Source organism: Oncorhynchus nerka, linkage group LG27 (genome assembly GCF_034236695.1).
Source record: "Oncorhynchus nerka isolate Pitt River linkage group LG27, Oner_Uvic_2.0, whole genome shotgun sequence".
NCBI classification, from domain to species: Eukaryota; Metazoa; Chordata; class Actinopteri; order Salmoniformes; family Salmonidae; genus Oncorhynchus; species Oncorhynchus nerka.
Genome location: NC_088422.1, coordinates 40,065,641 through 40,081,335, shown reverse-complemented (window position 1 = coordinate 40,081,335; position 15,695 = coordinate 40,065,641). Strand labels below are relative to the sequence as shown.

Genomic DNA, 15,695 nt, shown 5'->3' with positions numbered 1-15,695 from the left:
TATGCAGAGCACGTTATTTTCCTTTCCATTAGCGAAAACATCCACTTCATGTCTATAAAATAGGGAGGAAGCCTGGTTCAGCTCAGACTGTAATGGTCAAAAGAGCCAAGGAGACATCCTGCTCGAAGGGGAAATGTAGAACAGTATGACTTACTACAATGGTGACATAGATGCACTCTGATTACCAGTAGATAACTGTGCTCCTCTCTGTGTATTGACAAGCTTGGCCCATGAAACCAGCTACAGATCGGTACAGTCTGATCTATTGTACGAAATAACCATCGTTTTTACTAGAACATATAGTCGTCACAGGAGGGGAGGGCAGCTCATAAATGTCTGTAACGGCGCAAATGGAACGGCATCAAACTCATGAAAACCACGTTAGATACCATTCCACCAATTACCTCCAGCCATTACCATGAGCCTGTCCTCCCCAATTAAGTTGCCAACAAATTCCTATGACATACTGTATGTTTTCAACTTTAGGCATGTGTATTTCAAGAGAGGCCTGTACAATGTTTAGACGATGAATGGTTTGGAAGATACCCATTTTATTTAATGGATACAGGAGGTAAACATTTTAAAAATGACTAAATAACTGCCAGACAGCGCAATCACATTAACGGAAGACCTTATTCTATTTACACAACTTGTTAACGACTAAAAAACAAAAAGGTTTATAAAACTCCCAACAAACAATTAGCTCAGAACCACACCCATTTAGCTTCTCTAAAAGTATCAAAAAGGCAGGTGTGTATCAAATGCTACCCTATTCAATATAATATGTACTACATAGTGAATAGGGTGCCATTTCAGACACCGACAGGCTAGGGGCAGCGTGAGCAGCTCAACGGTCCACTTACTCCAGGGGCGGGGCAGTAGAGCCTGGATTGAGCTGCGGCGGCTCCTGGTCTCCCTGCGGATAGCCCTGATGGAGTCTGGGGAGGTTTGGGGCAGCCAGGCCAGGCCGGAGCCTCTGGCCTCAAGGGTGCTGCTCTGGCTCTGGTTCCTCAGGCTGCGGCGGACAGACCGACGCCCCCTGCTGGGAAGAGGCCGCAGCACATCGTCGATACTGAACTCTTCCTGTGCCCAGGGGGGAAGGAGGGAGTCTCGGAAGGAGGCCTGTTCTGTAATGCTACCCTGCTCCATCTCTGACCTGTGGATGTCATTCTCCACATCTTGCCCGCTCTCCTCCACTGCCTCTGGACCGTTTGACTGAGGTGCCTGAGCCTCCTCCCTCTTCTCTACGACTGAGCTGGCGTATATAGAGCTCCTTCTACCCCTGGAGCGGCCTGGGCCCCAGGCTTCTCCGCTCTGCTTGCCTTTGTTTGGTCTCTGTTCTACATGGCTCACTGCCTCCTGCTCTAATGAAGCCACTGTGGCGCTAACCTCATGTGTAGGAGGGCAGCATGTAGTGTCTGCCCTAACTGGACTTTCCCCACTCCTACCTGCATCTGGTAGTGTGCAAGTGCATTGATCTGTATCTACAGGGTCTGAGGTACACTGAGCATTAGGTTCACCCTCTCGGTCACCAGGTACAGTGTGCTTGGCTGGACTGGACACTGAAACCTCTGCCTGGCTTGTTTCTGTTGGGTCTTGATCAGTGTTCTCTACCTGCTCTTCACTGAGACAGTCATCAACAGGAACACTCACCTTCCTGCCTTTCCCTCTACCTCCTCTAATAACACTCGGTTCTTTCTGCTCTTTGGTTCTGAAGGTATTTGTTGGACCTGACCACCGTCTCCCGGCCCGTGCTGCCCTCCCAGTCCCAGAGTAGCCTGTGGTAAAGCCTACAGGGGCTTCTGAAGGCCCAACAGATGGCTCTGCAGCTGGGATGGTGTCTTCTGGTGAGACCCCACCGGCCGCGGGGCACAGGCGGCTTTGCCACAGGGCTGCAGCCATGACCACTCCAGTGATTGGGTCGCTGTTAATGACATCTTCCAATAGGCTGGAGTCTTCTTTGGCTGTGGAGGGAGGACACACAGCATGGATGACTTAAGCAATAAGGCCCAGGGGTGTGGTATAGGGCCAATATACCACGGCTGAGAGCTGTTCTTCGGCACGACGCAAAGTGGAGTGCCTGGATACAGCCCTTAGCCATGGTATATTGGCCATATATCACAAACCCCCGAGGGGCCTTATTGCCATTATAAACTGGTTACCAACGTAATTAGAGCAGTACAAATAAATGTTTTGTCATTGCCATGGTACACGGTGTGCTATACCACGGCTTTCAGTCAATCAGCATTTAGGGCTTGAACCACCCAGTTTATAACACTGTCTAGACTACAGATACTACTACAACAGACAGTTGAATGGCTGTACTTGGACATGCTCCGAGTCAGACTGAATGGCCTATGTGAGAATGTTTACACAATACACAGTAGCAGCATTCTATTGTTGACTGTACTTAGTACTGTATCAAGTGTCAGTCAGTGAGAGAGGAGTGGCCTTGAGCGGTGTATCTTCAGTGTCTTCATGAGTGAGTGTGGATATAGGTATTAGAGGTCGACTGATTAATTGGGGCCGATTTCAAGTTCTCATAACAAATCGGTAATCAACATTTTTGGACGCCGATTATATTGCACTCGACGAGGACACTGCGTGGCAGGCTGACCACCTGCTACACAAGTGCAGAAAGGAGCCAAGTTGCTAGCTAGCATTAAACTTATTTTACAAAAAACAATCTTAACATAAACACTAGTTAACTACACGTGGTTGATGATATTACTAGTTTAACTATCGTACCCTGCGTTGTATATAATCAATGTGATGCATGTTCATTTATCATCGAATCACAGCCTACTTCGCCAAACGGGTGATTTAACAAGAGCATTCGCGAAAAAAAGCGCTGTCGTTGCACCAAACGTATCTAACCTAACCATATCAATGCCTTTCTTAAAATCAATACACAAGTATATATTTTTTAAACCTGCATATTTAGTTAAAAGAAATTCATGTTAGCAGGCAATATTAACTACGGAAATTGTGTCACTTCTCTTGCATTCATTGCAAGCAGAGTCAGGGTATATGCAGCAGTTTGGGCCGCCTGGCTCGTTGCGAACTATGTGAAGACCATTTCTTCCTAACAAAGACCGTAATTAATTTGCCAGAATTTTACATAATTATGACATAACATTGAAGGTTGTGCAATGTAACAGCAATATTTAGACTTATGGATGCAACCCGTTTGATAAAATACAGAACGGTTCCGTATTTCACTGAAATAATAAATATTTTGATTTCGAAATGATAGGTCATTAATATGGTCAAATCCAGAAACTACGGCTCGTATTTCTGTGTGTTTATTACATTATAATTAAGTCTATGATTTGATAGCGCAGCCTGACTGAGCGGTGGTAGGCAGCAGCAGGCCCGTAAACACACTTTCCTGCATTTGCCAGCAGCTCTTCGCAATGCTTCAAGCACTGCGCTGTTTATGACTTCAAGCCTATCAACTCCCGAGATTAGGCTGGCAATACTATAGTGCCTACAAGAACATCCAATAGTCAAAAGGTATATGAAATACAAATGGTATAGAAAGAAAGTCCTATAATAACCTCAACCTAAAACTTCTTACCTGGGAATATTGAAGACTCATGTTAAAAGGAACCATCAGCTTTCATATGTTCTCATGTTCTGAGCAAGGAACTGAAACGTTAGCTTTTTTACATGGCACATATTGCACTTTTACTTCTCCAACAGAGTTTTCGCATTATTTAAACCAAATTGAACATGTTTCATTATTTGAGACTAAATTGATTTTTATAAATCAAATAAGTGTTCATTCAGTATTGTTGTAATTGTCATTATTACAAAAAATATAGATACATAAATAAAAATCGGACGATTAATCGGTATAGTCTTTTTTCTGGTCATCCAATAATCGGTATCTGCGTTAAAATCATAATCGGTCGACCTCTAGTAGGTATACAGTGAAATCAGCAGAGTGGAAGCCTTGCTCTCACCAATCCAATCATATTTAATCAATGATTAGTTCAAGGAAGGAATGTTTCTTCCTGGGCAATCAAAAGACAGCCTAACAGCGGCATGCTCACCTGTGTGTCTGGAGGTGTGGGGGTGTTGAGGGGTGGGGGAGCAGCTGAGGGAGGACAGGTTCTCTCTGATTGGGCTGAGGTTGGGGTTCTTGGATGCATAGGCTCTCTTCCCATACAGAGAGTGATTTACCTCCTTCTTCCCAAAGCCACGCTTTGCTAAGTTCTAGAGAAACACAAACAAACTGAATACCCAAGCTGGTTTGCCCCAGCCTTACAACCGTGCACCTCTCCTGATTTATGTTTTGATATTGTTTTACTGACACCTCTGAGGGATACAGTAATTACATCAATCAAAGTAGACTTCCTTCTTTGGTCCCTTGAAAACGCTCATTCCTTTCATGTTCAGAACTAAAGTAGATCCCACAAGTACTCAAAACACCACCTTCTAAATATAGTTTGGTTCTTGCTCAATTTGAATCACCTAAATCCCTTGAGCGCGAGGAAGGCAGATTGACTGTGGCTAAATAAAAGGAAGTTAGAACGAGGCAAGTAGCTTGGTGTATGTAATACCTCCCCGAGGCTTAGCTCACTACTATCCACAGCCTCAGAGTGTAATATCATAAGTCGCTAGAGAAAGTAAAGTGATGAGCAGAGCCCAGACTGACCTTCATCCTCCCACAGGCAGACTTGGCAGCCGTACGCGTCGACCTCTTCTTCACAGGCTTAATTTCCTCCTCTGGTTGCTGAAAGAGCAGAGAAAAGTGAGGGATATGGAGAGAGAGAGAAATAGAGGTAGAGAGGGAGAAATAGGTAGTGAGAGACAGGTTGCATTAGGATAGGATCTATTTCGTTATACTCGCAAGATCTTCCATTGAGATTAACCCTAAATCATCAGATGAATATAATATTAAAACTATGGTAACATTAGTCCAGAGATAATCTTGTCATTGGTGTGTAAGTGGAAGAAATGAGGATATCCTGTTCTGTGAATGAGTGGTGTGTTAACTGACCTTTCTCTTTCTGCTGCGAGAGCGGGCTGTGGCAGGGGCGTCTGATTCTGGTTCACGGTCCAGGGCAGGATCAGGCACTGGGGCGGGGTCAGGCACTGGGGCGGGGTCAGGCACTGGGGCAGCATCTACAGCAAACACCTCAGTTTCAGACTCATTTGGCACCACTGTAAAATCAATGACTTGAGGCTGATGAGGAGATGTGCTGTTACTTAAGGAGAGAGAGAGGGTGTGGAGAGAGGGTGTGGGCGGTGGATGAAATATAATCCGTCTGAAGTGGGAGTCAACTGAAGTGACACTCTCTCACCTGGCAGTGCCTCACAAATGGAGTCCTCCTTTTGGAAAGCGGAGTTCAAATCCAGAGGTTGAGCCTCCAGCTCTGTAAATATGTACAGCAAGTAACAATGTTATGTTTTACACAGAGCTTGACTGGAAATATAGCATCCTCTCAGCCATGATCACTGTTCAACAACCAACCTGCATTGTCCAAGGAACTGTCAACGTCATCTTCCATTGAAGGGAAAGTGATCTGAGGACAGAGAATTACTACATTATTTCCATGGTGAAAAACAACTAACCCACATGCTGAATTACCAAGAATAACAATTCAATCAGTCCATTCTCATGAGGAACACTGTAGCTAAATGTTTTGGCAACGTAAAACAAGAGTTCCTTATTGGACGATCAGGTAGTCCCTTCCTGTTTCATTACATTTTCTTCTGTTTGGTGCCTAATGAATACAACCCTTACTTCATAATTTTTGCAACAGGTCAATCACTGTGTTAGTGAGTGACTTGTACCTTTCCCTGAGTGTCAGCGCTCTGTTCCCCACAGCAGGGCCCACTAGTGAGGGGTGGGGATGCTCCAGTCAGAGAGGGGCTGCTGAAGTCTGGCTGGGCCAGGTTTAAAGGGGTCCTCTGGGGGGTCTTCAGCAGGGACCTCAGCTGGGACACCCCGGCAGATGTTGGGACCCTGCCCGGGGTGCCCCCCTTCCGTAGAGGGGTGCTGGGGGGCAGCTTCTTGTCAAAGAGCTCGGGGGGCAGCAGGATCCCGAAACGCACCTGCTTCTTCACAGTTGAGGTAACGTTACCAGAGGAATCAGCTTCATCTAAAGGAAAAATACAGATTTATCATCACTTGACCCTACTCAAAACAGCTCTATTCAAACAACTGCTTCTCTTACAGAAAAATGTGGTTCCATTTTAGTCGGTCGTTCGGTATGACATTCACCTGAACTAAAAACACGCCAATGAAATGCAGAGCCCACCCTCGGAAGCGCCGCCTTCCTGGCTTTAACACCTGGGCTCGGATTCACTTCCTCAATTCAGCTCGACTGAAGGTGAATTTGTCAAACAACTTCCAAGCACACAAAGACTAGTGGATTCGGCTCCAACTTAGGTGTCTGTGGAGAGAGTACTCATCCCCCTAGACGTTGCTAGCTTTGGGTCTTGGTGTTTGCTAAAAGCTAACTACTTTCTGCTCTGCTTGTGTAGCTCCAGGTCTTATAATATGCCATTTAGCAGACGCTTTTATCCAAAGAAACTGAGTGCATACATTTCATGTATGGATGGTCCCGGGAATTGAAGCCACTATCCTGGCATTACAAGCTCCATGTTCTACCAACTGAGCAAAATAGGACAATGCTTCCTATTTGGGAAGAAATGTGGAATGCTTCTTAATGTTTGCTAAAAGCCTACCACTTTGGTTTTGAACCATCAACCATACTCTAGTCCATTTACAATGAAAATGAAAGATAATCCTGTTTGCCCGGGGTGGAAACACGCTCAAGCAGGGCCAGCTCCAGGCATAAGCAGTCACTTAGAGTCAGTGCCCCAAAACATTTGACAGTGCCTTCAGAAAGTATTTATACCCCTAGAGACTTATTACACGCTGTTGGACAGATTTCAAGATGGATTCAAATTAATAATTCTCACCCATCTACCCCATAATGATAGTGATTTATTCATTGAAAATGAAATACAGAAAATTCTCATTTACATACATATACACACCCCAGAGTCAATACATGTTAGAATCACATTTGGCAGTGATTACAGCGTACTGGGTAAGTTTTAGGGTTTTGCACAATTTTCAAGTCTTACCATAGATTTCCAAGCATATTACAGTAAAAACATACTTTGCCACTCAGGAACATTCACTGTCTTCTAGGTAAGAAACTGCAGTGTACTCAGTAATCTGTTGTATTGGATTTGCCCCGAACATAACACTTTGTAATCATGACAAAAAGGTCATTTATTTGCCATTTTTTGTTGTTGCAGTTTTACTTTAGTGCCTTGTTGCAAACAGGATGCGTTTTGGAATATTTGTATTCTGTACAGGCTTCCTTTTCACTCTGTCAATTGTGTTAGTATTGTGGAGTAATTACAATGTTGTTGAGCCATCCTCAGTTTTTCCCTATCACAGCCAATAAATTGTGCGACTGTTTTAAAAGTCACCATTGGCCTCATGGTGAAATCCCTGAGCGATTTCCTTCCTCTCTGGCAACTGAGTTAGGAAGGACGCCTGTATCTTTGTAGTGACTGGGAGTATTGATACAACATCCAAAGTGTAATAACTTCACCATGCTCAAAGGCACATTCAATGTCTGCTGCTTGATTTATTTTTTACCCATCTACCAATAGGCGCCCTTCTTTGCAAGGTATTGGAAAACCTCCCTGATCTGTGTGGTTGAATCTGTGTTTGAAATTCACTGCTCAGACAATTGTGGGTGGGGCAGTCATTCAAAACACTATTATTGCAGACAGAGTCCATGCAACTTATTATGGGGAGTTGTTCCTGAATTTATTTAGGCTTGCCATAACAAAAAGGGGTTGAGTACTTATTGACTCAAGACATTTCAGCTTCTCATTTGTAATTAATTTATACAAATTTTGGAAAACATAATTCCACTTTGACATTATGGAGTATTGTGTGTAGGCCAATGAAAATCAAGGGGTGTGAATACTTTGAAGGCACGGTCTATAGACGAAACAAAAAATAAATGCAATAATTTCCAAATAATTTCAGTTCATAAAGGAAATCAGTCAATTGAAATAAATTCATTAGGCCCTAATCTATGGATTTCATATGACTGGGAATACTGATATGCATCGATTGGTCACAGATATGCCTAAAGAAAAAGTAGGGGTGTGGATCAGAAAACCAGTCAGTATCTGGTGAGATCACCATTTGCCTCATGCAGCGTGACATCTCCTTCACATTGAGTTGATGAGGCTGTTGATTGTGGCCTGTGGAATGTTGTCCCACTCGTCAATGGCTGTGTGAAGTTGCTGGATATTGGCGGGAACAGGAACACGTTGTTGTATACGTCAATCCAGAGCATCCCAAACATGCTCAATGGGTGACATGTAGTGGAAGCTGCGGATCTCATCACGGTATCTCTATGCATTCAAATTGCCATTGATAAAATGCAATCGTGTTCATTGTCCATAGCTTATGTATGCCCATACCATAACCCCACCGTGGGGCACTGTTCAGAATGTTGACATCAGCAAACCACTCCGCCACACGACACGGTCTGCCATCTGCCTGGTAAAATTGAAACCGAGATTCATCCCTGAACAGCACACATAGCCACCGTGCTAGCGACCAACGAAGGAGAGCATTTGCCCACTGATGATGTTGGTTACGACGCCAAACTGCAGTCAGGACGACGAGAACGTAGATGAGCTTCCCTGAGAAGGTTTATTTGGTTGTGCAAACCCAGTTTCATCAGGGTGACTGGTCTCAGATGATCACGCAGGTGAAGAAGCCAGATGTGGAGGTCCTGGGCTGGCATGGTTACATGTGGTTGTGAGGCTGGTTGAATGTACCGCAAAATTCTCTAAACACGACAGCTGAGGCAGCTTAAGGTGAAAAAATTAACAAATTCTCTGGCAACAGCTCTGATGGACATGCCTGCAGTCGACTCCTTGAAAACTTGGGACATCTGTGGCATTGTGTTGTGACAAAACTGCACATTTTAGAGTAGCCGATTTCTTGTCCCCAGCACAAGGTGACTATGTAATGATCATGCTGTTTAATCAGCTTCTTGATATGCCACACCTGTAAGGTGGATGAATTATCTTGGCGAAAGAGAATTGCTCATTAAGATGAATGTAAACAAATTTGTGCACAATATTTCTGGGATCTTTTATCTCAGCTCATGAATCCAACACTTTACATGTTGCGTTTATGTATGCATGCATGTATGTATGTATGTATGTATATACACAGCACCAGTCTGTATCACAACCGGCCGTGATTGGGAGTCCCATAGGGCGGCGCACAATTGGCCCAGCGTCGTCCGGGTTTGGCCGTCATTTGTAAATAAGAATTTGTTCTTAGTTGACTTGCCTAGTTAAATAAAAAGGTTTCAAATAAAAAAATCAGTCAACAGTTTGGACACACCTACTTATTCAAGAGTTTATTTATTTTTACTATATTGTAGAATAGTGACGACATCAAAACTATGAAATATCACATGGAAATGCTTATTTGAGTTCTTGCATAATATGTATGGACTTGGTATTTCACCAAATAGGGCTATCACCCCTACCTTGTCACAATATACCACCACTACCATGTCACAACACAACTGATTGGCTGAAACACATTAATAAGCAAAGAAATTCCACAAATCAACTAAGACACCTGTTAATTTAAACGCATTCCAGGTGATTACCTCATGAAGCTGGTTGAGAGAATGCCAAGTGTACAAAACTGTCATCAAGGCAAAGGGTGGCTACTTTGAAGAAACTAAAATATATTTTGATTTGTTGAACATTTATGGGTTACTACATGATTCCATGTGTTATTTCATAGTTTGTCTTCACTATTATTCTACAATGTAGAAAATAGTAAAGATAAAGAAAAACCCTTGAATGAATAAATGTCCAAACTTTTGATTGGTACTGTATAAACAGTTATTTTATTATCATGACTGTATTCATCCATAAATCGTCAGTTATGCTAAGGCTGGGAATTGCTAGGGACCTCACGATATATTATCACCATGATACGAAGGTGCCGTTAAGATGTGAATTCACAAAGTATTGTGATTTTACACTGGGATTTTATTGCGATTCCATATTCCAAACATATTGCTTACCATATGTCTGCTGCAGAGGGACAAGAGAACGCGAGAACTAGTTTAGATCAGTCATGGAAATAAAAGTGCTGAAAAACCAATTATTATTATTATTTAAAAAGATGGAGAACAAGCTATGAAGGAAGTTTTGGAGTTTTGGTGCAGGTACAGCCAACTAGGGCAAATAAATATATACATGCACAGCGATAGCCAAAACGATATATCGTCAAAAATAACATACCGAAATGCAACCGCATCAAGCCCCCTCCATCACTAGGTTACCCAATTATATAATTGCCATGCCAGGCCTATCTGTAATATGCTAAGCTTGCACTGGGCTTCAAAGCACAGACAGGGGAGCAGCATATAGCGTATTTACCTGTGGGGTTCATCTCCAGAAGAGATGGAATGGCAAACAGAGGGGACAGAGTTGTCCTGTCTGGTCCTGAATGCACAACCAGAGGTTGGTTGGAGCTGTGGACTTCAAAGGAGCATTCCTGTTGAGTGAGAGGGAACCAAACAGAATTTTTGAGAGCCAGGCAGGAACATGGGGTGAGAATAGCAGTTGTGTGCTCTGTAGAGCTGTGAGGACTTCACAGACAGAAGAGAGGAGGCTGGGGTGTTGGGTTGTGTCCCAAATGACACTCTATATAGGGAATAAGGGATATAGGGAATAAGGTGCCAGTTGGGACACATATTTGGTCTGTGTGTAGATAAAGCCTGGTGGCTTCTTACTTGCTCCTGCTCCTCCTTGGTGGGAGTAGAAATCTGCTTTAGAGGAGAGGACTGGGGCTCCCCCCGTGTGACCTGGGACACAGTATTAGTATGCAGGGCTGGTGGCAGGGACACACTAGCGCGTTCTAGCTCACCAGAGAGCTCAGTGTCATTCTGGGGCTGTACGCCGGGTGTTACAGTGAGAGCTGGATGATGGTCCTTGTTCTGGACAACTGCAGCCTGGGGTAGGGGGTCATGGTGGGTTTCGTGGACGTCAGAACATTGTGGCCACAGTAGAATAGTTCATAGTAAAATACATTTGGGCGGCAGCGTTGCCTAGTGGTTAGAGCGTTGGACTAGTAACCGGAAGGTTGCGAGTTCAAACCCCCGAGCTGACAAGGTACAAATCTGTCGTTCTGCCCCTGAACAGGCAGTTAACCCACTGTTCCCAGGCCGTCATTGAAAATAAGAATGTGTTCTTAACTGACTTGCCTGGTTAAATAAAGGTAAAATAAAAAATAAAAACATTTAGTTTAAATGAGCACTTTTCAATATTTATTACCAGTTGATCAACATGTACAAGCCAATGTCGCAAAAAACATCAACACACCAACAGATGCTGAATGGTTGGCCAAGTTATATTTGTCATTCAACGGACAGAGAAGTGCTTGGTGAGTGTGTGGTGAGGTTACCTCATTGTTTTGTTGCTGCTTCAGTATGGTGCCGGTGCGTTTGAGGACAGGAGTGTTGGCCTCGCCAATTTCCTCCACACAGATCCCCTGGGAGACTGCTGTGCAGCGCCTCTTACTGGGTGGTGGAGTTAGAAAGGGAGGCTGGCTCACTGGGGTCTTGTTCTCCTTCCCACCACTGCTATCATCACAGCTCCACCCATCTGAGAGTTAAGACAACACCCATAAACAACCACAGCCCAGAATAGAAAACCCTTATAGAAGACACTAAAAAGGGCAATCTGTAGTATCTGGACATTTCTCCATTCCCTCAAAGTAGTATAACAAATATATCAACACCCATAAACAACCACAGTCCAGAATAGAAAACCCTTATAGAAGACACTAAATTCTAACTAGTTGAAAACTGAAATGGTATACTCAAAGCACCAATTTCAGTTCATGTAATAATAACAGATTAATAAATGAGTCACTGAAGCAGACTAACCACCAGACAGAAAATCTCTTGTCTTGATGCATCCCCCGGTGTGATTGTCCTGTTGTGGCACCGGTTCATTCTCATTCTCCTCCACAGCCATTATGCTCTGGAAAATAGCCATCTTCTGCTTTAGAGTAGAGGGGAATCTGGGAGAGAAGGATCTGGCTTGGGTAGGCTATGAAGAGAAAGACATGGTAAACACACCATTTCAAATTATTGGTTTCAAACCAAGCTGTTTGACAAATTAGAGACATTGTAGCAAGAGAGACAGCTTATAGGCCTATGTCATAAATTGAATTGACTCTAGCTAGGAGAATTGCTAGGTCCAATTCAGATTAACACAAGCAGTCCTAGAGCAACCTGTATCTGCAGTCCACTACCTACAGTATTTTTATTGCACAATCTTTGAGTATGATCATGCATGAGCAAACATCTCACCTGTGTGGCTGTGGGGGGAGTTTTCATCCTCTGTTGGGCTATGTAGCGGATAAGGGAGTTGGTCTCTGGTGAGCCCCGTACCCCAACATTAGACCTCCGCTTAACCTTCAGCTGAGCCAGGCGAGATTTTTCTGGAGAAAGACGCATTTAATAGATGCACCATTTATTGGGACATTCTTAGTTCAGAAAAACTCAGATTTTATTGCATCAAAGCACTGTGTAGACCCTATAACATAACGTCACATTGCCATGGAAAATTTGTGTTTCCGTTGACAATAACGAGTTGATTAGATACATGGTAACGCCAGAGAGAGCAGTGTACCCATTGGAATGATAAGCAGCTAACTTCTTCAATGTCTGAATTACCTTTGGCGTTAGAAGACGGCGTGAAGCTCTGAGGGGAGAAATCCAGTTGGGAGGGTGTGAGCTGGGATAATTCCAAAGGTGTTGTGATGTTGCTCAGAGGAGGACACGAGGCCTCCAGTTCATTCAAGGTTTCAGCTCCCTCAACGTTGTCCATTTTCAGCTCTGAACTGGCCATGATCTAACTTACCTAGCTACAACAGAAAGGAATCCAAGCGACTTCAGTGGGGTCTTTCACCTGAATTAGAGATCACCCAACTGCTGTTAACAGTCGATCAAATTGGATCAATGACGCATTCAAGGAAGGCAAGGCTGACAAAACAAGCAACGACTGTTGATCACACACTAAAACAAGTGGTTTATTATGCGACAGGCATTTGTGGCTTGCACGTTATTGACACTATGCATCAAACAAACATTAAACACATCTTACAAAGCCACTTACAACTTTTATAAAACAAACTCTGAAGTTAGCTACAAGTTCACATTTGACTGTTTGCTACGTTACAAACTGGCTAACGTTAGCTTGTTGGCCAGTTAACGTCGTTAGCTAACACTAGCTAGAGTTAACACTCAATCGACAGCATCTTACCTTAAAAATAATGTTTTTTAGAAACGCTACAATATCCACCCTTATGAATCCAACTAGACTTAGCTAAACATACCAACTAAATGACTACAAGAATCAAACGTTTTTCAGCTAGCTAACATGCTTGCTAGCTAGTCCATACTAGTGTAATTTTCAAATTTCGCACCACTCACAGTAGCTGTGGCACGAACATCCTTCCGCGACCTAAACAAATGTTGGTTAACGTTAACATGTCCAACGAAATCATTACATGTATGTTAAAACAAACTCAAAACTAAATTCAAAAAACATTTTCGTTAAAACTTGTCAAAATACGGATATAAATCGATAGTTATGGACATTTGGGCACTATTTCGTATGTCTACAAAACGATCTAGTTTCATACGAACTGGCCAATGAATGTGAACGTATATGTCACGTGTCTCTTGAATACCCAATGAATCACATCCGTTTTAGTGCTCCAAAATTAGTTCCTACGCTAGCAAAGAGGAAGAGTCGAGCAGAACATTATTTCCATTTAAATAATCTTTGTAGATCATATTTTTCCTTGCGCACTGGTGTAGGAACAGCTCATCCATTCCCAAGTTTCCAAACTTCTTCCCAAAAACAAATGAAAACTCTTCTTTGTGTTAAAACTTGGTCTTACATTGCCTATACATTTGGTAAGATGAATTGGACCCTCTGGTAGTAGTCCGTTAGACGGCCTTTGGCATACTCTGGTAGGCCCCTACTCAGTCTCTACTGCTGCTACTCATACAAATACAGTTTTCCCCCTCGTTGACAATTCACCTGATAATTGCCAACATCCAATCAGTCAGACAGACAGGTTGCAGCCACCTCACAAGCATCTTTATTTACCTCCAAACAGGGAGGGGAGAGTTAGTGTGCCTAAGCTTTAGAAAAAAAGGTGCTATCTAGAACCTATAAATGTTCTTTGGTTGTCCCCATGGAACCATTTTCACCCCTAAGTGTAGCTTTGTAGTATTAGTCTGAATGCAAGACCAAGGATTTTGATACAGGGTTGAAGAAAATCTCTTCAGACAAAACAATGTAGACCTACTGTGTCCTTCCTCTCATTACTGTCTGTCCCCAATGGTGGAAAAAGTACCAAACTGTCATACTTGAGTAAAAGTAAAGATACCTAATAGAAAATGACTCAAGTAAAAGTAAAAGTCACCCAGAAAAAATCCACTTGAGTAAAAGTCTAAAAGTATTTGGTTTAACATGTACTTCAGTATCAAAACTAAATGTAATTGACTAACTAAAATGTAATTGATAAACTATACTTATGTACCAAAGGTAAAAGTATAAATAATTTCAAATTCCTTATCCAACATTCAGATATCCTTTACAAACAAATCATGTGTTTAGTGATGCCAGATCAGAAGCAGTAGGGATGACCAGGGATGTTCGGTTGCTGCGTGAATTTGATTATTTTCTTGTCCTGCTAAGCATTCAAAAGTATTTTTGGGTGTCAAGGAAAATGTATTTTCACAAGGAACGTAGTGAAGTAAAATTAATCGAAAATATGAATAGTAAAGTACAGATACCCCCAAAAAACTACTTAAGTAGTACTTTAAAGTATTTTTAGTTTGGTACTTTACATCACTTTCTGTCCCTCTGACGCTCCCTATACAGTATACCCACGGTCCACCTTCTTCCTATTCCTCCTTCTCCCTCTCTCTTTCACTCTCTCTGTTGCCTGTGTGTGTGTGTGTGTGTGGGTGCGTGCGGGCATGTCCGTGTGCGTGTGTCCGTGTGTGCATGTGAGTATGATGAGATGACATAGCCATGGTTGGTGACCTATAAAGAGGGGATTAAAGCAGTTCTCTGTGACCCAGCTGTGTACACCGTGACGTCACACTCCCACCCCTCCCTCCCTCCCTCCCCACAGTTGGGTCCGTCTGTCTGGCACACTGAGAGCATGTGGCCTCGCTAGCACCAGGCATACAGGCAAGCAGCAGGCACAACGTGAACAGGGAAGAAGAGACTGAATGAGCGCCAGACATGGTAATGCAGGCCTTGAAACAGGAGAAAGAATAGGCCTAATACAATAGATTAATAGGCCATATGTCTGGCCTAATAAAGTAGAATCAGGCCTAATAGAATATAGCCGTGGCTCCCAGGCTTCGCTCAAGGTGAGGTTCAAGTCTGTGACAGAGGCTAAGTGAAATATTATAATAATAAGCTTGGGCCTAATATCAGGCCTAATATAATCTTCTTCTTTTTTTAAAGAACTCCAAAAGGACAGGGCCAGTCATCCTCCTTTGAGATGTTACAAATTGTCTCCCCTTCTTTATGAAGACCTTATATCATTATTATAATTCCCC

At 43.1% G+C, this 15,695-nt stretch overlaps 1 protein-coding gene across 5 annotated transcripts; it reads right to left on the bottom strand.

Moving 5' to 3' along the window:
* Positions 1-529: 529 nt before the first annotated feature.
* Positions 530-13,733, bottom strand: LOC115111218 (serine/arginine repetitive matrix protein 2-like). Of its 5 annotated transcripts, none has more exons than XM_065011665.1 (13): positions 13,539-13,733; positions 12,780-13,014; positions 12,414-12,544; positions 11,985-12,150; positions 11,501-11,700; positions 10,474-10,591; positions 5,806-6,113; positions 5,483-5,534; positions 5,313-5,384; positions 5,009-5,133; positions 4,664-4,741; positions 4,059-4,221; positions 530-1,964 (listed from the first exon to the last, which is right to left on the bottom strand). In XM_065011665.1, the coding sequence occupies exons 2-13, from the start codon at positions 12,952-12,954 to the stop codon at positions 739-741; spliced, it is 2,814 nt and encodes a 937-aa protein (XP_064867737.1). In that variant the 5' UTR covers positions 12,955-13,014; positions 13,539-13,733; the 3' UTR covers positions 530-738. The 5 variants fall into 5 exon arrangements, with proteins under 5 accessions (XP_064867737.1, XP_064867740.1, XP_064867738.1 ...); XM_065011668.1 differs by having other exon boundaries at positions 12,780-12,970; XM_065011666.1 differs by lacking the exon at positions 13,539-13,733 and adding an exon at positions 13,369-13,532 and having other exon boundaries at positions 12,780-13,037.
* Positions 13,734-15,695: the final 1,962 nt, after the last annotated feature.

Coding starts and splice junctions, on each gene's coding strand:
- LOC115111218 (XM_065011665.1), bottom strand. CDS start 12,954: ATGGCCAGTTCAGAGCTGAAAATGGACAACGTTGAGGGAGCTGAAACC. Junction 10,592..11,500: donor AGCAGCAACAAAACAATGAG/GTAACCTCACCA, acceptor CTCACTCAACAG/GAATGCTCCTTTGAAGTCCA. Junction 5,385..5,482: donor CAGTTCCTTGGACAATGCAG/GTTGGTTGTTGA, acceptor ACATATTTACAG/AGCTGGAGGCTCAACCTCTG.